The 24,444-nt window shown below is 52.9% G+C and overlaps 9 protein-coding genes across 9 annotated transcripts; 3 read left to right on the top strand and 6 right to left on the bottom strand.

The window, feature by feature from the left end:
* Positions 1-315: 315 nt before the first annotated feature.
* J4E88_009539 (uncharacterized protein) lies at positions 316-1,588 on the bottom strand (the record flags this gene model as incomplete). The annotated part of the gene is made up of 2 exons (XM_049403138.1): positions 316-335; positions 385-1,588. 2 exons carry the CDS (start codon positions 1,586-1,588, stop codon positions 316-318), a joined length of 1,224 nt encoding a protein of 407 aa, XP_049250912.1.
* Positions 1,589-4,180: 2,592 nt separating this feature from the next.
* Positions 4,181-5,709, top strand: J4E88_009540 (uncharacterized protein; the record flags this gene model as incomplete). Its single annotated transcript, XM_049403139.1, has 2 exons — positions 4,181-5,011; positions 5,062-5,709. 2 exons carry the CDS (start codon positions 4,181-4,183, stop codon positions 5,707-5,709), a joined length of 1,479 nt encoding a protein of 492 aa, XP_049250913.1.
* Positions 5,710-6,351: 642 nt separating this feature from the next.
* J4E88_009541 (uncharacterized protein) lies at positions 6,352-8,349 on the bottom strand (the record flags this gene model as incomplete). The annotated part of the gene is made up of 3 exons (XM_049403140.1): positions 6,352-7,335; positions 7,384-8,255; positions 8,307-8,349. 3 exons carry the CDS (start codon positions 8,347-8,349, stop codon positions 6,352-6,354), a joined length of 1,899 nt encoding a protein of 632 aa, XP_049250914.1.
* Positions 8,350-11,568: 3,219 nt separating this feature from the next.
* J4E88_009542 (uncharacterized protein) lies at positions 11,569-13,540 on the top strand (the record flags this gene model as incomplete). The annotated part of the gene is made up of 5 exons (XM_049403141.1): positions 11,569-11,724; positions 11,773-12,067; positions 12,117-12,493; positions 12,544-12,769; positions 12,825-13,540. 5 exons carry the CDS (start codon positions 11,569-11,571, stop codon positions 13,538-13,540), a joined length of 1,770 nt encoding a protein of 589 aa, XP_049250915.1.
* A 3,029-nt stretch (positions 13,541-16,569) lies between these two features.
* J4E88_009543 (uncharacterized protein) lies at positions 16,570-18,477 on the bottom strand (the record flags this gene model as incomplete). The annotated part of the gene is made up of 2 exons (XM_049403142.1): positions 16,570-17,129; positions 17,880-18,477. The coding sequence occupies 2 exons, from the start codon at positions 18,475-18,477 to the stop codon at positions 16,570-16,572; spliced, it is 1,158 nt and encodes a 385-aa protein (XP_049250916.1).
* A 691-nt stretch (positions 18,478-19,168) lies between these two features.
* J4E88_009544 (uncharacterized protein) lies at positions 19,169-20,084 on the bottom strand (the record flags this gene model as incomplete). Its single annotated transcript, XM_049403143.1, has 3 exons — positions 19,169-19,210; positions 19,258-19,729; positions 19,783-20,084. The coding sequence occupies 3 exons, from the start codon at positions 20,082-20,084 to the stop codon at positions 19,169-19,171; spliced, it is 816 nt and encodes a 271-aa protein (XP_049250917.1).
* Positions 20,085-20,597: 513 nt separating this feature from the next.
* Positions 20,598-21,046, bottom strand: J4E88_009545 (uncharacterized protein; the record flags this gene model as incomplete). The annotated part of the gene is made up of 2 exons (XM_049403144.1): positions 20,598-20,806; positions 20,902-21,046. The coding sequence occupies 2 exons, from the start codon at positions 21,044-21,046 to the stop codon at positions 20,598-20,600; spliced, it is 354 nt and encodes a 117-aa protein (XP_049250918.1).
* A 375-nt stretch (positions 21,047-21,421) lies between these two features.
* Positions 21,422-22,936, bottom strand: J4E88_009546 (uncharacterized protein; the record flags this gene model as incomplete). Its single annotated transcript, XM_049403145.1, has 2 exons — positions 21,422-22,306; positions 22,355-22,936. 2 exons carry the CDS (start codon positions 22,934-22,936, stop codon positions 21,422-21,424), a joined length of 1,467 nt encoding a protein of 488 aa, XP_049250919.1.
* Positions 22,937-23,375: 439 nt separating this feature from the next.
* J4E88_009547 (uncharacterized protein) lies at positions 23,376-24,319 on the top strand (the record flags this gene model as incomplete). Its single annotated transcript, XM_049403146.1, has 2 exons — positions 23,376-23,439; positions 23,682-24,319. The coding sequence occupies 2 exons, from the start codon at positions 23,376-23,378 to the stop codon at positions 24,317-24,319; spliced, it is 702 nt and encodes a 233-aa protein (XP_049250920.1).
* Between the last annotated feature and the right edge of the window lie 125 nt (positions 24,320-24,444).

Raw genomic sequence — 24,444 nt, forward strand, 5'->3', positions numbered from 1 at the left:
ACTCTACTATTTGTTTATCGTCTCATATTTACATTGCGCCAGGTGCGACCCTGCCCAGCCAACAGCTCAATGGGCGGTGCGACGGTGACAGCTGTGTCAGCCGATACAAGCATGGACAGCCCTACTGTATGTGGGTGTCCCATCTAGCGAGTGAATGCGTCGTCGGGGTATCTTCGAAGCGGTATGAAATTCGTTACGTCATTACTGGTCGGTGTGTCGAGTAGAAGGTGTTGCGGCGGAGCGAGTGTGTGTGCATGAAGGACGGGAAAAAGAGTAGGATCGCGCCAAGTAGACGTTGCATGAACAACGAGGCACTTAGCCACACTGGCCGGGGTCTAGAGGTTGTCAGTTTCATGCTCATGCGACACCAGAAGGAGTACTTACACTTTCGTGCCGTTAGCGGCTGGGGGAAGATACCGCCCTCCAAGAGAGCCTGCATGTCCCATTCGGGTGCGCCCTCGGTCTTCCAGGTCCAGAAAATCCAGCCGGTGGCCTTCTCGTAGGCGTCAAGCTGCGCCTCAATGAAGCGACCAACGTTGTACCTGTCGGCTTCTGACAGGCCAGCAACAGTGCCAGTCGACTTGCCCGTGCAGTCACCGACCTTGGAGCCGCCAAAGGTACCATCGTAACGCGCACCCTTGTCCTTTCCGTTGAGCCACTTTGCGCAGTCGGTGATGCCACCAGTCCATTCACCAGCGATAGTCCACTTGCCGGTAGATGCCATCTGGTTACCGAAGTCGCAAGCGGTCTTGACGTGGTCGTCGATGCTCATAGCAACAGCAGAGTTGTCGAAGATCTCGTAGTGGTGAGTGTCGAGGAGAAGGTTCCACATTCCAGCACCCCAGTTACCCCACGAAGTTACACCCTGGAAAGCATCGTGGAAGGTGACAGCAACGTTTGAGTCCCTCAAGTTGCCCCAACCATCCATGTAGAATTGTCGGACCGTGTTCATGTCGAGACTGGGGCCCAGAGGCTCGTTGAGAAGCTCGATAGCTGAGACGGCGGGATGCGACGCGTGATCATCGCGTATCTTGTTGAGGACTTTGATGGTGTAGGCCACCGAATCGCCCTGAGTCCAGCCAACGTTGCCGTATTTGCCAGAGTTGTCGAACCCGTTCTGGGATTCGGGTGCGCCATGAAGATCAATCATAACATGGAGACCAACATCGGACGCCCAGTCGAGCGCTTCTCCGAGCTTGTCGTACGCGCCTGGCAGGTATGGGTCGCCGTCACGTGGGAGTACGCTCCAGTAGCCAATTGGAATTCGAACGTGGTTCAGACCAGCACCGGCCATCTGTTCGAAATCGGCTTTGGTGATCCAAGAGTTCCAGTGGTCACGCAGCCTCGACTGTGCTTCTTCCTTGCCGACAGCTGCAACGAGTGTGTACTCGTCTTTTGCGCTGTTGCCCTCGAACATGCTGGGTGTGATCCAGGGCTCGAGAACGAACCAACCGCCTGTGTTGACACCGCGGACCTTCTGGTTGTTGTAATCGAACATGGGTGCGCGCTTGATGGGCAGGAGCGGAGATGCGTTTGTGCTCAGAGCAAGCAGGCCAATGGCCGCCGCTGATGTCCAGGATCCGATCATATTGAGATGAGGAGTGTTGTTACTCAACTAACTGAATGCTGTATAACATGCAATTGTACTCGAAAGGAGTACAGGAAAGGTTGTGTAGCTGATGGACCCAGACTTGAACTTGTGCAGACCCATGGCATCGGGGGAAGGATCTCCTTTTAACCAGAACAAAGCGAAGACTCACAAGCCGCCAACACAGCAACAAATTCGCCCCAATTTTCTTCCCAGTCATGCCCACCATACAAGCATGTGTTCGCTGCTTCACGACGTAGGGATGATCTCCTTTCCCGGAGCTCTATCCCAGCTAGCCGCGACAGCTATTCTGGCCACCATTAGGGCGGTGTCGGGGAAGGCAACCAAGGCAACCAACCGCAGTACCGCCGACATGTCGCGATCGAGCAGTGTCGGAACGATGTGTACATCGTTACTTACTCCGGACACGGAGACATCGCTGGCAAATGACGCGGTGACGCAACAGCTCCAATAGGGGAAGCAAGTCGAAGCTACCCCAAGCCGCTTGACAACCGCCACAAAGACCGGTTCCGCCAGCAAGCTACGGTAAAATGGACCCTGAGGGCCTCGGCAGGCCATAGCATAAAGCAAAAGATCTGGGGTCAGGCGGATCAAAGAGGTCAGATGCAGGGTTGGTGCTTGGCGGAAATTGTAAGGGATATTCAGGTACAGCGTGGTGATTGGAGGACTGTTTGATGGCTATGATGTGGGGATCGGCGTGTCTCAGCCACTTAGCTTCCGAGGCGGTGCTCACGCGTTGGAGACGATCTTCGAGAAGCTTGGAACCGCGTCCGAGGAGCGTGGTGATACACCGGAACGTGGACGGTGGGTTCTTGGAAGTGAGTTGGCGTTTGCCAACACCGACTTGTCAAGAGCATGGTCGACAACATGGAAATCCGGTTGCGGCCAAGTTCGTGTAACGTTGCTTCGGGCGTTTCCCGATATCTTCACGGAGTACCCTTGGTATGTACTGAGCATCTGATGTCGTACGTTCGTCCACACAGGGCGGCTTAGGAATGCAGACTGGGCTGCAAGCGGCATTGTTGCGGGGAAGGTCAAATGCAGACCTTCGTTGTGGTTCTGTGATCGGCAACACGTCCACATGCAAAACACGCTGTCCCCGGGCAAAAGGCCCACGAGGCCGAAGTTCTTCCAACATGGTGGAGGTATGATGCCATTATCTGACTCATGCCTTCTCGTGGGCAGTGATCTTTGCCACATGTAGAGGACTGTGGTACCTGGAAGCTGAGACAGGTACCTCTGCCTTGCCAACTGGCTAAAGGCGACATTCATTTGTAAAAGCAAGTTGTTTCGTGCCGTGGTGTCCAACATGCGAGGCAAACCGTGTGGCTTGCCAATAGGGCAGCAGGAGGATGAGCCCCCAGAAGCATCGACGTCATCAATCGCAAACATCTTCTTCACCGTACATTGCCAACTTCCTCTTCTGCACATCACGAGATTCGCCCCCGACACACCGGACGCATATGCAGCTTGCCTAAGTGATGTCGTTACCAGGTTACTGACAAGACACGATTGTCGGGTATAAACGTGCAACGGCGCGCGATCGCGAAAAGCTTGGCTGATGCGGGGAAGGTGGCACGATGCCTTTCCAGGCGCTGGCGAAGTCGGCAGTAGATCTACGAGCGTGATCGTCGGAGCCATGGGAGGGCGTGTGACTGCCAGAACTTTTCTAGTGACCATCGTGGATGCCCAAAGCTCGCTGAGGTTGATGTACCCGACGAGGATTCGTCTGCCGGCCTGCTAGTCTACCAAGGTGGCAGTTAGCTGCGCAGCGTCATCAGTCATAGTACATCGTGCGATGGGGTGCGGAGATGCGCGGGCGGGTTGGACTACTGGAACGAGTTAAGCTGACGGCATAGGTTTGTGGGGTAGTGTGAAGCATCGTGAGTGAAGTTTGGGTCAAGACGTCGCGTGATGAAGGTGGACAGAGTCGCCGCGCGGGTAGTGACGGCCTCGGGGGCTTTCAGGCCATGCGACTTGGGACAAGACGGTTCGACACATCATGGCGACTGGATGACGATGGTACTTGCTCGAGCAGTTGGAGGTTCGGCGTACAATGTTGCGCATGCTTAGTTTCAGAGGCATGGTGCAAGTCACGCGGAGGCGTTCTCGATGCGCTGCATGGCCGCCGATTGAAATTACGGAAAGATTTCGCGTGCACAGGCGCTGGCGGCAACCTAACGAACAGAACCGGGTTACTAACGATGCCCACGATACGCACATGTCGACCACGTGAAACTACATCAACGTCTAATGCCTAGCCAAACTGTATCCAACTTGGTCCCTGCCAGTGTCAACTAGAAAATTACAGACGCCTCTAGGGCAGGTGCAGCCGGAGACATGTTCGGAGGAGAGCAGGTCCATCTGGGCAATGTCGGCTGAGGTAAGGCGCCGCAGCCGCCTAACATGCCTCGGTGAGGGGCGATACCTTACCCGCCCGGATTGTTACAATACACAATACACATCACATCATCGAGACAGCCCGATTCGAGGTGAGCTCCACTTGTTCCGTATCTTTTCCGACGACATGTGCTGCCATGAGGCTAACGTCCATCATGGCAGCAGGCCGCCATGGGCAGACATGCCAACCCTGACATAAGGCGAGCATTTGAAGAGTTTCAGGACCAAGACACGCCCTCGAAATGTAACAAAGTACGCTGTTTGCATTGCGGCTTCGTGCGCGCGAAGAACACAACGCGACAGATCGAGCATCTCCAAGACTGCCAGCGATATCTGACGTCGCCCGAGGCGCAGGCCCATCTTCTCGCGCAGGAGCAGCAACAACAGCAGCCGCCTCAGCAGAATGGATTGCCTATGGATTCAAACATGGCTCCGGGCCCCAGTCAAATTCTGAGTGGACAGCAGCCAAATCCAAACCTCCAAGTAAATCGGCGCGGTCCCAACAGTAAGCGCACACGCGATGGACAGCCTATTGCGCCAAATATTGCCATGACACCCAATGTAGCGCCTTCTCTGACGTCTCATCTCCTGAGCATCTGCTCGGGCCCATTTGCGCAAGCAACACAGCGACCGTTCCTGTCGCATGCCGGTTGTGGATCGCTAGGAGCAGGACCGCTGTCGCAATGGCTGGTACAAGACGGACACTATGCGCGAGGCTACATTCGCTTCATAGGACAGCTTTTGGCCAAGATAAGACTGCCGCAGACGCAGAACTCGCAGTTCCATCCCATGTATCGCACCATGGACCTACTCATCTCCGCGCTGAACAACATGCGAAGAGAGATGCAGTTCTTCGAGATCACCGCGACCAAGTATGGGCTTGCGCTGGGCATGGAACCGCCTACGCCTATTACGCGCGCCATGCTTGATCTTCTCGTGAGCGCTAGTAGTGCGAGCGCGTCACTTTTAGAGGGTATGGTCGTGCTATGGGCAAGCGAACATGTAGGTCCAACTCAACCCAGTAATGGGCACACGAAGCTAATGTCTGATAGTGCTATCGCTCCGCCTGGCAATATGCCGCCTCCTTCTCCAATACTCTCTCCAACACCTCCACTGACTCGCACATCGTCGCCCTCCACCAAGCCCTAATACCGAACTGGACCTCCCCGGCCTTCAGCAAATTCGTTGAGGCGACACGCGCGCTGGTCGATGAGCTAGCAAACATCACAACTACACGCGATGGCAAAGAGGAAATGTCGCGCTGCGAAGAAATCTTCCGACAAATGTGTTGGCTAGAAGAGCGCTTCTGGCCCGACGTCGACAACATGGGTGATAACAACGAGAGCGTGAGAATGGGTCCACCCATGGGCGGCCCCATGAGCGCAGGCCTGGAGAACAACATGCATAACAACATGCCCAACGGACTTCCCGTCGCAATCAACGGAAACGGGGTCCACAACCACAATCGGAACAACAGCATGCCAGGCCCTAGCATGAACAACAACGGCGTACCCAAAAACATCCACGGCAACCCCGTAAACGGCCGAAATAGCATGAGCGGTCCCGTTCGTAACGCGAGCATCAATGGCCCTATCAATGCAGCTATCAATAAGCACGACAGCACACCCGTCAGCGATAACAGGAATCCCTTTGGTATGCCCAATAGAGGCGGTATGGACAATGTTGGCCAAGGCTCATAGTCTGAGCACCATACTCTTCCCCGCATGGCTGCGTGGAAACTTCGAAGAGAAACGTTGCATCGTATCGTTCTTTCTAGTCTTTTCCCCGACGACTCTTCGTTCAGCGAGGACTTTGATGCTGGTAGCATCGGGGATTGGGATGAGGATACTGACTACGTTATCGTTTAATAGGGTCTGGGCTATGGAGGTATCGCGGGGGACACTGCGTGATTATTGGGTGGAGTTCATCGTGGAGTATCAGATACCCTGGTATGGTCTAGTTATACGGTGGTACGGGGCGTTGGTATATGATCCTTAATGAATTAGGCGGTCAAATATGGGTTACGACACATCGTAGGCAGGTTGGATGACAAAATAACAGTAGTCTGTACATTGTAATTGAACGTTTCGCTCATACTCAACATTCTGCTTTGGATGATTTCGAAGTGATTATCACTACACTCTCATGTAGGACTGAATAATAAAATCGTAGACAGAATGGGGGAAAAAGTGTATCGAGATTTAGCACATCACTAGCACTGTTGTCATTGACATACACGGAATGTGGACCAACTTGAAACCGATGCGCTTAATGAAGTCATGGATTGATGCTTATTTCCAGAATACCCAGTAATGCACAGATTCCTACCCAAAAGTACAGATTTATGCGCCTCCCCAGCTAGCACCGCCTCCGCCGATACCCGTGCTGCCTAGGTTAGAGCTATATCGCCTGAATCCCTTACCCATACCAATCGGTATCGATGACGTCCTCCTTACAATCTTTCGTCTTCTGGTCTGCGAATGACTTCTTGCCGCCTCCAAAGGATTCACCGACTGCCCTTGACCCACAGACACCGAAGCGTTGTCTTCATCATCGGAGGCCATGGCCACGCTCGATCGCGTAGTTGTAAGACTCAAGATATTTGGTGGGTCACCAAAGTCGCCGAATTCCGACTCTGAAAACGCTGCTTCATCTTGCTGCCAGGCTGTTGGAGGTACACTTGCGTCGTTTCCAACCACTTCTTCTTCTGTCTCGATGGTGTTCTCCTGGTCGTTGATCTCTTCGTCGCCTCCAAACCCTTTACCCTCGACTAGCCAGAAAGTTGGTACAGAGGCAGCAAGCGCAATGGCAGACATTGTCCAGAAAGGCACAATGACATAGCCGCGCTTGACACCCCAAGTAAACAACCCGCCCCCCAAGGTAGGACCTAGTGCCCTGCCAAAAGAGCTAAAACTAGTAGCCAGGCCGTTGACGGTGCCTAGGACACGTAGGCTAAGCGCACTGTTCGTGAGCATGATTGTACTGGTGGTGAATGAGAATGTGCCAGCCAGGCCTCTGACCATTAAGAGCATTACCATAGCGACTTCCCTCATGACTGGATCTGGGATAAGCGACAGAAACGGTGTGACGAAGAACACAAATGGGAAGATGAGAAAGGCGATCCGAAGACAGCGAACAACACCGAGGTAGCGCGCAATGGGTGGGAACAGCAGGAATTGACACACAGTGCATGAGATGGCGAACACGGTGAAAATGATGCCGATGCGACGGGATTCAATTCCGAAGCCTCCTGCAAATTTCAGAGGAAGCGATACCGTAGGGTCGTCTGCGAGTTGTACAGGGTGATGCATGAACACTGGAAGCAGCTGCACTGGATCAATATCAATAATTAGTAGGCGCACAAAATCACGCACCTGATCATATGCCTGAAGGTACATAGCGAGTAGCGTGTACACAATCAGATTAAGCGATGTCTGATATGTCAATACATCCCGATACCTTGGTGCCTTTTCTGGGATGATTTCATGAGCAGCATCATGTTGCGACCTCGTTTCGCTGTCGATCACTTTATGCTGACCAAGTAGAGGCTCGTACTCTGAACCGCTGGTCTGCTTCTTGGTTGGAAGGTGTAGTATTTTGCGAACAAATGCTGTCAACCGAGCCCCAGTTCTCAGGCCTAGATCTGGAGCGTGCTTCTTGCTTTCCAGGGTCTCCTGTAGGAACAGCCAGCCTACTGAAATGCCGAAAGTGAATAATGCGGCGGCCACAATGTTAGGCAAGCAGTACGGAAACCTCTCCAGGAAAGCGGTGCCTTTAGGCTTGCGAGGATCTACGCGGAGAGGATTGGCCAAGGCTCCACCGAGTGTAGGTCCAAACGTGGCACCAACTGTCCAGACCAAAGGCATGACACTGAACGCTCTCGGTTGTAGTTCTTTCCATGGGCATAGTTCGGCCACCGTAGTGCGCAGTATGCCCACGTACCCGTTCGATAGTCCTCCGATAGCGCGTGCGGCTAAAGCCATGGGCAGATTGAGCGAGAAGCCCCATAGCAACATCGACCACATGGTGTTGGTAAGGCCAAAAAGTATAATCGGTTTCCTCCCATAGCGATCGGATGCAGCGCCCCAGAGGAGGCCAGTGAAGCCCTGACATAGCGAGAAGGCCGAGGACGAGATACCAGCCCAGCGCGCGATATCATTCTTGGGGATGCCAAAGGACTCCATGAGCTCCGGTACGTAGGGGAAGACAGACGTGAGGGCGATGGGCTCGGCAAACCGGCATAGTGCTGTCGCGAAGTTAGCAAGCTTACAGGTGAAGACGCGTCGAGCGGACGTACAGAGAATGGCCAGCTGCTTGACCGGTAGGCGGTGTTCTGTCATGGCGGCGGCGGTGGTTGTAGAGGATGCATGCTACCCAAAGCTGCAAGGTAAGAAAGAAGAGCAGGAACAGTCACAAAGTCCCATGCCTGCTCCCATGCTGAGTCCGCGAAGGGCGTGCACCCCGCAGTCACGGCTAGCCGCTCATGGTCACAGGTGCGCTATTTGCGGTGAGCACGAGTCAGCCATTCGCGCGCGCGATGCACTGGCAGTCATTCCGAATTCCGAACGGTGCGACCTTCATGCTCAGGGTGGTTTGTTGTCGCGTGTCTGGCGTTCGGGGTGATGACGGGGGATAGCTGACGCGATTGTCGTCATCAGCTTGAAGCTTGGGCGGAGAAGATGCCGCGAACGCAGTTCCAGGGTCTGATCTACTTAACACGCCAAACATCAACCATCTGCTACGTTTGAACACACATCAAACGGTACTCTTACTTCGGAACTCAGACCCCCAGCAGTTGGCAGCTAGTGCAACAGAGACCGTGCCAACAGCTGTTAGTCGAGGTTGCTCGGCGCCTGAGCCACGGGAATGGCTGGAATTCCACCGATCAATCGGCCGTCCCGTGATAATAAACCGATCGAGGTCGTATCGTTATCAATTCGTAAGGTGATTGAAGAGTTTGAGTTCTTCATCTCACACGGGCCTAATCTGCAAAACTTTACCCTACTAAAGTTCAATCATTTCCGCCAGAAATCAGTCGTGTCTGGAGACTGCGCTGGGCCTTGAGTCCAAGATGAGAGCGATGCAAATGCACCTGGCGACAAGACTTTGGGACCAGAATGTTGGGCTTTCAAGGAAGATGTAGCCATTCCGTTCGCGGATATAACTGCGAAAAACATTACCGGAGGATGGGTACGGCGATGTACGCTGGGGGTGCCTGCGTCCGCGCAAGAGGGGCAGCGCCAAGACGCTAATCGTGGCTTCCTTCTCTTCGCATTCTAACTACCTCGCAAGTGACCTTCCATTGTAATCATCAACGAAAGATGCCCAGTTCAACCTCATCTAAGAACCATTGTCTCTCCGATGCAGCTACAGAGACAAGAAGGTCGCCCAAACCTGATTAGCGGCCTTGCCAGTGAAGAAGCTGGACGGGCAACAATTCGAACGTCGACCTCCCATGTCTGTCAAGCTGCCTACGGCCTATTGAGCAGGTTCATGTTTCTGGGAATCATGCGGGGAATCTCATGACCAGGCTTGCTACAAGGCACGGAGAAGCCGAGGGGAAAAACGAAGTCAGTCAGACACTCAAATCGTCAAGTGCATTTACCATTATGGGCAAACACCCTTCTTTAGCTTGGAGCCAGCTGTTACCTATCATTCAGTCTGCAGGAAGCACCAAGACAAATCTACAACGCGGCCTTCTTGCGCTGTAGCGCAGCTCGGTGCGGCTCTTCCCGGTTCTGGTGTCTTCATTCCCATCTAGTCGAATGTGAAGCTTCAACATTACGAGCGTTCTCGCAGATATTACTCGACTTCCATTCCCTCATCTGGAAACCTCTAAGTGCTGTGCGGATGTCTCTTTTCGACGATGTGATCATCGCTCGCTGTCACTGGCTAGGTGATCCGTGAACCATGATGTGGGTAGGCTACCCCAGGTCCCCATGTATCGGGCCTGGCTTACACACAGCATCGATCCAAACACCACGGATCAAGGCCCGGAGATGCTGGTAGGCTCCCGTTCTAAAGGACACAACAGTCAGGCCTCTGGGCAGGGCAAGACCGGAGCATCAAGCGTAATTGATGCCTCGGCAAAATTCCAACCTGACGGCACGAAAAAAAGCCAGCATGTGCGGATTTTACAGTCAGTTCATCAGCTACCTATCGTCTCTCTCATCGCAGCATGATGTCTGGCTCAGAGAGCGGAATAGGGTTTGAAGGTCACAAGGTGCGCAGCAGAGTAATACTGCCAACGTAACATAGGATTTCCTAATCCTAGCTGATGGTATCATTGAAGGTAATTCCAACTTCACTTTGCGCAGCTGCCAAAGTCGTTGCGAGCGTCTCATTGCCTGTCGCATCGCCGCCTTTTGGGCGGAAGGTTAACCGCGTCCACGTGTGACCACTGTACTAAATGGACAGTGTATCGCTAGTTAAGCGCCTGGCCACACACTTCAACACTGACGACAAGAATTCCATATCGAGGAAGAACCTACTCTGGAGGGACTACAACCATCCTCGCGTTTCGCGACGTCACCTAGAACAGCGCTTCCACGATTTGCTTTCATGGTGTGCAACGATTAGAAGCCGATCAGATTTCTATGACAGACGAGAAGCCACTTTACATAAAACGATGGCAGTAGAATGCGCGACAAACGCCGACCCGACCTAAACCTCGGAGCCCTCGTCAAGGCGTAGTTCCCATGTGCACCCGTGGCAGTGGCTCATGCCAATCCGTATGTCATCGAAGACGTACACAGTAGTAACTCAAAGTTCCTCGGTAACTTTCCAGATACCGTTCTGTGGCTTGGTGCATCAAGCGTCTAGAAGCGATCGACACCACCCATCGTACTGGGCGCTACCTAAGGATTCTGCAAGCGCTCAAGGGCCGCCCTCGGTACGTCTGTGCCAACATTCCCACGACGTCCTTCCTAGCACTGATAAGAGTCACATTCCACGGCTCGAGTCCTTCAATCGCACCAGAAGACTACTGGATTTCCATGATTGGGCATCGGGGCCAACAAAGAGCATTCGAACGGAGGGCTTCCTTGAGGTCTTCAGGAAGCCAAACGGGACAATGCTATTCCAAAGACATCGAGAAATAAAGAGCCAAGAGGCAAGCCTCATGTAAAGGAGAAAAGGCGTGCCGGCCGCACCAATGATGCAAGCTTTATGCTCCGGACACTAGCGTGACTAGCAAATAAGCGTGCCCAGGTGCGGGGGCCCCGCCGAATGGCACGCCACACACTTCACTATGATCTACAGCTCTACAAACGGGCGAGACGGCATGGTTGGCGCAGCCTTGTTGGATGAGGGGTGTCTTGACCCTAGTCATTCGACCACCCAGCCCCGCGCAGACCAGTATGTTACCGCGGCTCGAGTGAACTTAGTGTCGATTCAGTCAATTCATCTCAGTGCCAGGTGGGAGACGAGGAAATGTTTTGGGGACTAGGACGACGTATCGATAGTCCGCCTTGCTAGGGCAGGACAATCATTAAACTACTTGAACGTCCCGAACTTTCTTTCTCCACGATTGCACCTCCACTCAGCTTTGCACCGTCAAGATGCATGAGACGATGAGATCCGGAGACCACTCTTACGAAGTTGACAAGAATGGCCAGAGCCAACTCGAGATGGTGGCTACTCGCACCCCACCTAGCGAGCCCGAGAAGCAGCGGTTGGCGCCCATTACTAGCAGAGCTCCAGAGGTCCACGAGAAGGTGAGTGTAAGACCCTGAATGTTTGATCATATACTTATTCACCCCTAGATGAACGCAAGGCTGGCCATGACGCTTCTGTGCATGTCATTCCTCTGGATCGGCTCTCAGATCCCGCTCTTCCTCTTCGGCTCTGTCCTTCCTCTCATCTATCAGGATGTTGGTGGGGTTGATCGATACATCTGGTTCATCATCGGATACCTCATCCCCAATGCGGCTCTCTGTCCTTTTGTGGGCGCATTGTCCGACCTGTTTGGGCGACAGAAGGTGGCTATTGTGGGTCAAATGTGCCTCATAGTCGGGCCGATTATCACAGTGACTGCGCATACCATGAACATCGCTATCGGTAAGTACCGCAACCTTATTTGAAACATCACAAACCTAACGACTCGTAGCTGGACAGGTCTTCTCGGGAATTGGTGCCGGTCTCAATGAGCTCATCGCACTCGCCGGCACAGCAGAGATCGTGCCCATCAAGGATCGCGGCAAGTACGTCGGTCTTGTCGTGATCACCATCCTTCCCTTCTGCCCATCAGTGTTGTGGGCTCAATTGATCGCTCAACAGAGCAACTGGCGTTACAATGGTATTTTGGTTTGTGTATGGAACTTTATCGGGTTGGTACTCTGTGTCTTCTGCTACAAGGACCCGTCGCGCTTGACGGAAGAGTATACCGCCCGTCATGTCCTCCGCCAGGTCGACTACATTGGTGGCATCTTGAGCACATGTGGTATCACTCTCTTTATGATGGGTCTACAATGGGGTGCATCACAGGTCAGTATACTATCCGAAGCAGGTCACATTGCAGTGCTGACATTCTACAGTATGAATGGGGCAGCCCACACAACATCGTCCCTCTCGTTCTTGGTATCATTCTCATCATCGCCTTCTTCGTATGGGAGGTGTATGCTCCACACCCCATGGTTCCCAGGGCAATCTTCCACAAAGCGAAGCAGACCATGATAGTTATCCTTCTTATCACATTCCTCAGTGGTGGTAACTACTTCGTCCTGCTGCTCTTCTGGCCTACTCAAATCTACAACGTCTATGGTAAGCATGACCTACGAATATCTCTCCCACTGCTTCCATACTAACATAAGTCTAGGTGATGACCCGGTTGGCGTCGGAATCCGCTCTCTTCCCATCGGCTTCGGCATCATCGGCGGTGCATGCATCTGTCTCGTCCTCATCCCCGCCACCAAAGGTCGCATCCGTGAATTGATGATCTTCTTCACGGCCATGATGACAGCCGGCACAGGGGCCATGTGCATTGCGACACCCGACAACCTGAACGTAGTGTACGCCCTCATCTCACTAGCATCCATTGGAGTAGGTGGGGTCATTATTCCTTCCTCCATCATCGCGCAGATCGCCTGTCCGGACGAACAAATCGCAACCATTACAGCCATCACACTTAGTATCCGCTACCTCGGTGGTGCAATTGGTTTCGCAGTCTACTCCAACCTCTTCTTCCGCAAGGTCACCATCCACCTCACTGAAATTGTCGCGGAGAAGACATTGGCGTATGGCGCCATCATCAACCCTCTGTCGGCCGACGGAATCGCCGTCATCACCCTCGTTACCAACCTCATGGGTAATGCTAGGTTCGAGGAAGTCAAGGAGATCTTTGCTACCAACCAGGAAGTGCTGCAGAGAGATGCATTCCCTGTTGTCCTACGTGCTTCCCAAGAAGCTTTCGCGTTGGCGTACAGGTGGCCATACTGGATCTCGATCGCTTTCGGTGGTGCTTGTTTCATTTTGAGCTTCTTTGTTGGAAACATCAGGGGCCTGTTGACGGCCAAGGTCGCTCATCCTGTTTAAGCAAGGAGGAAGCTTGCTTGTAATGCTTGAGATGTCTGGGTAGTCGCTCTGAAGGCGGTGAGTCAGATGTAGATACAGCAGCTCTCAAATGACATTCGCTTTGTTGAAGATATTGATTGTGCCTCGAGAGTTGAGCTTTTACTGTCTCATCTGTACTTGCATATGGTGATATCGTCGGAGCGGTCACATGGTTTGGTGGATTCTTACTATAGGAATTACGTTTCTTGATTAATGTTTAACTTTTGTACTTTTTGAGACACATAATCTTGTGTGGGTGAACAGCACACCGGGTATATAACGCCACCAGCAATGCCAGCAGCAATGCCAGCATGACTTCGCCTCCGCTAACGTTGCAGCCAAATTTTGAGAAAAGAAAAGAACAAACAGAAAGGAAGAGCGGGCTCACTCAGGTACGCCCCGCCATGCTTAATAATCCGCCGGCGACAACTCCAGCGCCCATTATACCGATGTGCGTCCAGGGCACTTGGCCCACGTAGAGCCAGCTCTTTGAGATGGCGCCGACAACATAGTCCAGTGAGACAGAGCTATGCTTTGCATGCTTCGTATGCCGACCACTGGACAATGGCGAAATTGAAGGAAAGGTGGGGTCGTATTTTGGAGGATCGGTCCAGCGCCGGGAGGAGGTTTTGGAAGTGTCGATTACCGTGTCTGCGGTACAAATCTCTGCCTTTGGGAGGGAGGCTTCACCAGCGGGTATGCTAGGGAAAGTGAAGGCTGAATTGAGGGTACCGCGTGATTCGTCTTCGACAGAAGCGACTTGATCATCCTCTTCAGTCAAATCGGATACAGTGGCTCTTGTTGAAGATAAAGGTATCGCAGGGCTGGAAAGATAGTCTTGCGTGATTTGCTCATCTTCGGGTGGTGTAACGACGAGGACAAAGTCTGTGCTCTCCATGGTATCCGATGATGTATTTAGCTCATCATCGATGCCGAAGGTTTCTTGTAGATCCCCAAAGTCCTTTTTGTCTTCATCGTCTTCAAAAGCGTCGTCGACACGTTGCTCAAACTTGGCAGTTTGTCTAAACGTTTTGAGCGCGTCCATGGATTCCGTCCGACAAAGCGTCTTGCGGCGCCTGGATGACATGCTTAGTCGCGCATTGATGGAATTGAAGGCGTTTTGCGCCCCTAAGCTGTCCGCTTTATTGAAGGTTTCGAAAAAGGGAGTGTCTGGTGGCGAAGAGGAAACATAGCCCTCATCGCTGGACTCAGAGTCGGTTTCATCCTGACTCTGCGACTGATCGCACCCGTCATCGTCTCCAAATACGACGTCGTTGAAGTCCAGCTCCTCTTCTTTGTCGGCGAATGGGCGGGTAATCGCGAACGTTGTTTCTTTGTCCTCCACTGATGCAGTGGTTGTCGGCGACATCTCTTCGTCGTGAACAGGACCGTTGTATGGCTCGTAAGCCTCTTCATCCCAGCCGTCGTCCGAATCGCTATCATCATCATCTGAAGCGTCGTCTCCAGTCTCGGCTTTCTGCTCCTGAGCCTTAAACTGGTGGTAAAAGTTCTCAAGTTCTGTCCTGGAGAACCACTGGAACTGGTCAATGTGGTTGGTGATTTGATCATCAATCATGCGATCAATCTCCTCGTTCATCTCGCGATCGGCGTCTTCTACCGCCCCTTCTTCGGGGTCGGCAATGTCATCGATCTCGTGCGCATTGTCGATGGAAGTGACGATGTTCAAGGGTGAGTTACGATAGACCCTTCTAGACGAGAAACCTCTATGTTTCATCTTCCAGTCCCGGAACCCTCTCGCATAGTAAGACCGGTGGCCCGGGTACTCACTCAATTCTGGATAGGCTGGGACGTCGGACTCTTCTTTACCTTCATAGGAAGGACCAATAGCGTGCGTGATAAGATTGTACCGCGCAGACATGACCTGATGTTCTGGACTGCAGCCAAGTACGGCGATATGCCAGTGCTCAGCTGGCGGCTCAACAACTGGCTCTGCCTCTGCCTCCGGGGTAGGCTCCGCGTCTGACGACTCCTGGATGGCGGGAGGATCCAAATAGGCGCGCTCGTTGGAGATGCGGGATAGCGTGTAGACTTCGCCTTCCTTCGTGTCATCTCCAGTGGGAGCGACTTGGAGAGGGCCTAGCTCGGCGGCAGTGGGCGCGGAGGTGTCGACGGTAGCATTCCAGCTATCCAAGTCAAATTCGTCCTCGTCGTCGTCGGCCCAGTTGAATTTCTGGTTGACACTAGTGACTGTGTCGGAAGCCATGATTGCTTGTGTGACTGTTTTGGTTTGGTGATCGTAAGTGGTAACCGAAGGGTCGTTGTCGGATCGAGTTCAGTAATGGCCGGCGAGATCGCAGTGCGTTTGGAACTACGCGATAATGTGATGGAAAGAGTGACGTAAACTAGACAGTTGCAAATTTGTTCGTGGGTGTGCGATGGTGAGAGTCCGCTTTCTTACACAGTCTTGGCGTTGGAAATGTGCGCGGTGGTGGTCGATGCGCAGTCGTTCGTAAAGAGGGAAACAACGAGCGGGCTAATTAGTGAAATGTGTAAAGAATGAGAAACCGAAGACATTTTGGCAAGTGAGAGCGTTGTGTGGTGACGTCGCGACAGTGGATGACCCTTGATCAAACCAGGGTTCACTCCTCGTGGACTTAGTCATTCACGACCACACTTTGGAATTCACACAAAATGCTTGAATTGCAATGAGGGCACATGGCAGGGCTTATATTCATACAGGAAATGCTACTGATGCATGCAGGTGGGTATCTAGAATCGAGGTTTCATAGCGCGCCAAAAGAGAATTCAAGTAAAAGCAAAGATGCTCTACAAAATATGTCTGTGTCGTCCAATGAAAAGCGTTTCACAGGGGCTTTCCAATCAATTCCAACGCATCTACCATGTCCCCAACATATGTTCGGTCTGAAGTGGGCCCAAACGCTCGCCGAACCATCGTTCTGGGTGGATTGCGGAGGCAGCGTGAACGGTCCGTGAGACCAGTCGGATCACCTAAAGAGTTCCGACGCAGATCCAGTTCCCCAGCCGACCATCTAGAGGATGCTGTCGATCTTCTGGAACGGATGTCGGCTCGACAGCGCAGCTGGCAACACGCGCCAAGCAGTCCGTGAGAATCGTTTCGTCGCTTTGACATAGTCGTGGGTAGCCTGCTTTGTGTTTTGGGGTATTTTCTTGAGACAATGCTTCATCTTGCTAGTCCACTTGCGACGCGGTTTCGCGCAACCATCCAAGGGTTCTGACCAACATTCGGAATCAACATCCGGATTAGTGGCGACATGTTCAATAAAATCGGCGGCTTCCTCGTACATAAGCGGAGCCGTATACGGGCGGTTGGCGATGACTTCAGGCCACATGGGTTCGTCATTGTCCGTAGTTTCCGTCAGCGACGCACGTAGCTGTGAGAGCTCTTCTACGTCGCAGTCCTCGGATTCATTCCTCGTGATAGAGTTCTGGGCGTCTTCAAAGTCGTTTCCAATGCGCTCGGGTGCGTTGGGCCAGCTTTCACCCTCCCACGTCTGCAGCCCACTAGACCATTCTTTGGTAGTGGTGATAGGTGGATCGAGTGCAACCTTCCCACCCCGCACAGTGCCACCTGCACAACCTTGAAAGTGTTCGCTTTTTGGAACAATACCTGCGACAGAAGAATTGCACCCTGTCTTTGCAGAGATTTCATAGCCATGTCCGCACTTTCCAGTATCGTTGTCTGGGCCAAGTGCGCTCATAAGCCGAGAATGTTCAGTTCGTGCAGACTGTGGACGGTTGGTCCGGTAAGACGAAATGGAAGTCCTCGAAGTGCATTTTGAGAACACTGAATTTTGGACGGACGATTTGGTATTCAGGGTATCGTTAGAAGACGAAGTGCGAATCCGAGCCGTAGCTTCGGGTTGATTAGCGTACGGGCTATCACCCGCGTCTTTGATCTGCCCGGGCTTTTCAGGTCCATAACAGTTCGTCCCAAATCGTAGCAACGACGGGCCATGTACCATGCTGCACCCGGTCTCAAGCTTGTATTCCAGCCATTCGCGACAATCAAAGCCGGTGCCAACAGTAGCGCAATGTACAATTCCAAAGCGTTCTTGTAGCATGTCCAGAGCGTCATCAGCTGAAAGTCCGCAGCTTCCCTCATCATGCGTGGCGCAAGGGCTGTGACCCTCAAAGTTTGGGTCGTAGCAGGGCTTACGGATAACACTGTAGGTGGTACCTGCAGGTAGTGGGCACGAAGAAAGCGAAGCAGAAAGTGACGAGCACGAAGGCGTACGGTGATCCTCAACGTGAGCGATCAGTGATGCGAGTGAACGGTTACCGCTATGACGACGAAGTCGAGAGTTGTGCTTTGGTCCACAGGGGTATGGTATATCGATGTCCTTGGGAGGCGATGGTGTAAATGGGTGAGCTTCAGAATATGTGCGGCCGGGTGGCGTGATTGACAGCGCTCCTGCTACATCCTCTAATTCCTCGACCTTTTTAGCAAAGGACGAGAGTGCGTTCTCGATTTTCAGTTCAAGATCGATGTCGTCGTCTTCTGAGTCAGAGTCTGTCTCTGATCCGGCGCTGTCAAAGCTAGCATTCGCGATACATCGAGCCAGAGAGGGCGCACTCTGGGCACGCATCAAGCGGGCTTGATGAGGTGTCTCAGTGTCCAAAATGTTCTTATCCTTGAACTCTGTCGGCGCCACAGCCTTGGAGGTCGGAATTTTCTGCATGAAGTCGCAAACCCCACGCCATGAGCGATCCGCATCCTCATCCTCGTTGATGTACTCGCCCAGGTCGGTCTTCATATCCTCGTCTAATATGTCGAACTCTTCCTCTTGTTGTGCTTGACCAAGGAAGAAGACTGTTTTGGTGCCAGTCGCGGTGATGTGCTCGTGGCCCATTTGCTTAATGGCCTTGTACTGTCCGACAATGTAACCTTGTACATCTCGCTTTGTCTTCACGTCCATTAACGCGAAGCTCCTTACAATGCGCGGAAAGGAAGTGGGATGTTCAGGGGGATCATTGGCAGACGAATCGAAGGCTACATTGATCTCAGGCTGTGGGCCTGAATGATTAGGTCGGCTGGGCGTCTTGTTTCCGGCTCCTTCATAGGCATAATTCGCGCGACGAGTTTCAACTGGCGATGCGGGAACTCGTAGTCGCGCCATGTCGTCTGTCGGTTGACTGCTGTGCTTCCGTCCGTGGTGGTAGAAAACCTGGCGCTCAAACGCGCGCGGCTTGCATGATGGCCAGCTACTTGAGTTGAGTGTCGAGATGATGTGGGACGAAAGGCGTGGTCGCTCACCACTATAGTGGGGTACAAATGGGGTCGGTGTGTACAAAAACTGTGTGAGCGTTTGAGTTATCCAGAAGCGGGTCTCTCTTTTGCCAGCGCTCACCACAGCAACGGCGGGGCAGGGCCCAAGCTATATTTTCATCTTTCACCTGTTTCGAAGACAGTCCGCGTGAATGTGGAGACAAGAATTAAGAAGGGAGAGACATTGTGAGGAGACGGGATGAGATGGAGTCGCAAGCATGAAACATGAGGTAGGTCGTGGCCAGCAAACAGGTCTTTCATAACGAAGGTCGAATTCTGGATATTTGCTTCGTCTCTGAACTGCGGATAAGTAGTCGCTATGTACACATCGATCGCCGCATCTACTGACCGGTAGGTTTCCGGTGCATGACTGTCGCTGCCGCCTATACAACGTTAGTGTACTATGTCTCGTTCCTCCGGTTGTACATACCTGGTGGTTCGGGAAGATCAGACTATCAGCCAACACCACATTCTCCCTCCGTCCCGCAGCGAATACCACAACCTCCGCGATGTCCTCCGGTGTCAGCGGTTCAACGCCCTCGTAGACCTTCTTCGCCTTCTCTTTGTCGCCTCCAAACCTGACTACACTGAATTCTGTCTCAACTTGTCCAGGATCAATCTCGATGACGCGTATCCGTGTAGCGATAAGCTCCTTGCGCATGGCATCTGTGAAGGAGCGCACAGCAGCCTTTGTAGCGCAGTAGATGGATCCGCCTTGGTAGGGCTCGCGACCTGCGATACTACCAATGTTTATAATGTCGCCGGAGGGTGTGGATCGCGCTTTGAAGATGGGTAGGATGGCTTGCGTCATGTTGATTAGGCCGGTCACGTTTGTGCTGAACATGGTGTCGATGTCGGCGGGTGAGATGTCGGGAGCTTGCGCAACACCTTTTACAAGGCCGCTAGATTCATTGTTAGCAGACAGTAAGCGGTATTTGAAGAGGTGGTGGCATACGCGTTGTTGACGAGCACATCGATGTCCTTGTACTCTTGTGGTAGATTTCCGACAAAGTTCTGGACTTCGTCCGGCTTGCTGACGTCAAGTTTGACTGGTAGGACCTTGACGCCTTTTGCAAAGCCTTGAATTTCCTGTGCGACCTCTTTCAATGTGTCTTCTCGCCGCGCAGTGAGGATAAGCTTGAGGTCGTCGGGCTGTGTCCGGGCGAATTCGATTGCTGTGGACTTGCCAATGCCAGAAGAAGCACCGGTGATGACGATAGTCTTCCCCTTTAGGCGCTCTGCCATCTTTGTCGACATGTTTGCGGTATGTTGTTGGAGGATGTTCGATAGCTGGGTGCTTCCAGGTGCGAGGCGGGGCCGTAAGGGAGCTTTGGCGAAGGCAGTAGCAGTGCGGAGGAATTGGCGAGATGACGAGAGATTAGGCATGTACGCCGCAATGCTTTGTAATGCAGCAACTGATGTTTGCAGGACGTGGGGCAGGCGATTGGGGATTGGGAGACAGGAGGCAGCGGTTATGAGGTCGCCATCGGCCTATCTCCGAGGCTGCACGAGTCAGGCACCGAGGGGTAAGCACGACAATGTGGAGAGCTCTCGCGTCAAGGCACGAGGACCTGGCTTCAACCATCTCACAGTCACACACTGTCGGCAATACATGTTGAGTTGAAATTATTTGATTCATGCCTTTGCCATGTCTCAGGCGGGCTTCATGGAGACGTTTTATCGTCAATCCAAGTCATTATTTCCTCCTCCAACTCCTAACACGCTGAGTATGTGTGCGGGGTATCGAAATCGTCATTCATCACAACGACTTTAGTTGGCGCCCTTCTTCTTGAGCATAGCCTCGTCCTCTTCCCTCAGCTCCTGGTCGATCTTGGCTCCCTTGGAGGGCTCGTTGCCGTGTGCGCGTGCGGGAAGGGTGGCATCTTGCTCGCGCTGGCGGTCCTCGAGAGACTTCTCCTCGCCCTCCTTCTCACGCTTCTCCTCGCGCTCGAGCTTGTTGGCGATGGATCGCTCGTCCTCTGTGGGTGATCGTTAGTAAACGGTCTTGTAAGAGATGGCTGATGACGCCGCATATCGATAAAGGAAAACGCATGCGAGGCCGACAGAAACATACTGGAGTCCTGGGCCTTGTGAGAGTGCTCCTTGCCCTCGTGGAAGCGGGCCTCCTTCTTCTCCTGCTCGATCTCGGCGTTGGACCTGGTGACCTGGTCCTGGGCCTCGTAGACCGCACTGTTACCGACGTTGGAAGTTCCAGACATGTTGTATGTGTGTGTTGGTGGAAGTGGGAAGAAGTGGAAGGTTTGTAAAGTGTAGTTTGAAGTGGGAAGTGGCAATTGATTGTGTCTGTTGTTGGGTGAGAGTGTCTTCTCCCCTCTTTATTAAGGGTCTGAAGTTTGCGCAGAGGCTAGGACCCATGATGACGTAGCTGGTAGCAATTACATCATGGTGGGGAAAACAAACACCAACCCATGGATATTTCGGGCGCCAAACGCAAGAAGCCTGATGACATGCATGAAGCCGATGTGGTACTGGGGCTGACGAAAATTGCATGCCTAGATATTGCGATCGCGGAATCCTTTGCTGGGCTAAGTGCGGCCTTGCGCAGAACACAATATGTATCCATCACGCGACAATTACGCGTAGCTCCTCTTTGTGATCCATCTATCAACAAGCGCCAGCGCTTCCTTCGGCTTGTCCATCGGTACCAGATGGCCTGCTCCATTCACCGTAGCGAACGCAAATGTGGTATCTCTGCCGCTTGTAGTCACGGTCTTGACTTCTTTAAACCACCCCACCTCCTTGCCCTCATGTGCCCAGGACCTCTTTGGCTGTGCGACAAAAGCAGGTTGGCCTTTCCACTGCATCGTGCTAGCCCACTGCAAGTTCCCTGCGGTGTTGCAAGCAAGGTCCAAATTACCCTGATAGAAGAGCACGTCGATGCCATGCTCAAGAAGATACAAAACCTGAGGCTGCATGCTGAATACCAGATCCCCAGTAAGCTCAAAAGCCAACGCAATATCAAAAGAGAACCCTGTGTAGTTGGCTATAGCTTTGGGTACGCCAAGCGCTTCCCAAACCTTGGGCACGTTCATGTAGTCTTGAATCCTTTGGATCTCTGGGTAGCAGAACTCGTCTTTCGTCTCGCACCCGTCCGTGATATCAAATCGGTTGCGACCTCCTGCTCCAGACTCTCCATCGTAAAGGAGCACAACGCCTTCCATGCATACGTTGTCGGCTGCGAGACAGATGGCTGGATCAGGGTTCTTGTAGCACACGTCGATAAGTGCCATACAGCGAGGGAGGTTGGTAGCTATGATGTCGCAACGGGTCTGGTTGAATACGGGAGTCTCCACACCGGGGTTCGTAGTGCACAGCGTTTCCCAGAAACCAAAGTTGGTGTCCCGAGGTGAGACAAAAGCGTTGCCCGTGAAGGTCGACTTGAGATTGACTTGCGGACGCTTAGGATATTCAAGGTTCTTCGTGACAATTTCTGCGCCGAGTGTTGGAACGTAGTGGCCCTATCTTCGATTAGTGAGTGTCTTGCGGGGTTAGCAACATGTGCTTACAGCATAACTTTCTCCTGTGATATGAAAGTCGCGATTCAAAAGATCCGGGAAGACTTCGCTCGTGAACAGCTGTAAGAAGTGATGCATATCCTCAGCAGCCGTGAAGCTTGTCGCAGGAAGCGGGATGCCCTCATCGACGTAGCTGAAACCCACACCAGCGGGCTGGTCAACAAAGATGATGTTGGCATTCTTGCTCCATCCGTATTCATTGTGTACGGTACCGTTGCCAAACTCATTGATCGTGCAAGGTCCCAGTTCGCCCATCAGCCCAAGCATGCCTGAGCCACCCGGTCCTCCTGTTAGCCATAGCAGGAGCGGATCTTCGGAGGGTTTGTCCTGTGATTCGAAGTACCAGAAGAAGATGTGCTTTGAGCCGATGTCTAACCAGCCGGTGTATTGCTTGGAGCGCGCGTCACAGATCGTGTCGCTCTGTTGATGCTTTATGCGAATCGAATGGTGCTCGGAGAATGGACTTTGGTAGACCTGGAAGCCTTCCACTTCTGGTTTCTCCTGGAACGGGATTTGGGAGAACAAGGACGCTGTTGCAGTCGCGGCGAGCAGACTAGTAATGAAGAGCTTCATGGTTGGCAGGTGTACCCTGATGGGCTGACAATTGGTGCTCGACACGAGATGAATACACCGGAATACAATTGATGGAGTCAAGACAGGACGAAGATATCACGCACACGTATTTATCGTCTGAGGATCACGCAGGCAGCAGGAAGATAAGATGGCTGGTTGCTGACGAAGAGGAGCAGCCTAATGACGCCCTCCTCGGCTGGAGCAGCCCGCGGCGATCGCCCTGCATCGACCAGTGTACACGACATCTTCAACACGACTACTGCACGCGACTACACATCTCTCTTGGCCGATTTTCGCGACTGGAACGTGTCAACTCGCACTACCCACAGTTATACTTGGCTATTCATATTTTGGACACGCAACTAGCCTCAAACAGCACGCTGGGAGGACTCATCGATCCAGCGCCCATTTCACCAGACCACCAACGTCTTCCTTCACCATGCCCTACAACAACACTCCGATTGCGCCAAATAAGGACATCACCGGCCATGTGTCGCTTCCTCGTAAGTAACAATTTACACATCTTCACTTCTCTCCACCACCTTCGTCGTCACTCCACCCTTTGCGTGCCTCTCAGAGACCACCCTATCACGGTGTAGTGCTGCTGCGACTTGCGCCTGTGGTGGCCTCATAACGAACAACTGGTTCGCCTCCGCTTGTGTTGAGCGCAATGTCTTCGATTCCTCATGTCCCCAGTACTCCCGTCTTTCCTCGTAGCAGACAATCAAGCTAACTCACTCCACAGTCGCACGCGTGCAGAAGATAATCCAAGCGGACCCCGAACGCATCACGACCTCCAAAAATGCCGCCTTTGCCATCGCACTGGCCACAGAAATGTTCATCCAGCACCTCGCAACCACCACACACAATGTCGTCAAAGCGGAGCGTAAGCCGCGCCGCAACATACAATACCGCGACGTGAGCAGCGCGATATCGAAGACAGACAACCTTGAGTTTCTAGTCGATGTTGCGCCCAGGACAAGCACATGGGGCACTGTGAAGAAGAAGTTGGATGAGAAGGAGAAGGAGGACGCGAAGAAGAAGGAGAAGGACGCGAAGAAGGATGGCGCGGTGAACGGACAGAAGACGCTGGATGGTGCCTCCAAGACGGTAGAGGGTGCGGACAAGGACACAGAGACACCCACCAACGGCGCTTCAACAACCTCGCCTACACCAGCCATACCAGACGAGACGCCTGATGCCATGGACGTCGACCAAGAAGTGGAGCGCGTAGAAGACAGCGAGCCAGAAGAGGACGCAGCGGCTATGCAGATCGAGATGGAGATGCGCGGGCCCCCTCGTCAACCCACTGCGAGTGCAAGCAAGAGCCCAGAGGCTAGGCGGTCAACAGGTGGATTTACTGCGATCAATGGTCAAAAGTAAATTGGCTCTTGTCTTTGTAGGCAGGGACAGAACGGTATGGAAGCGGATTCATTTTGCATTGCATAAAGGCGTTTGCTAAAGATATCATGGGAATGGGGCTCAGCTGTTTGGATGGTCGGTCGCAT

Source organism: Alternaria novae-zelandiae, assembly GCF_023758075.1.
Source record: "Alternaria novae-zelandiae strain BMP 2774 chromosome Unknown scaffold_25, whole genome shotgun sequence".
NCBI classification, from domain to species: domain Eukaryota; kingdom Fungi; phylum Ascomycota; class Dothideomycetes; order Pleosporales; family Pleosporaceae; genus Alternaria; species Alternaria novae-zelandiae.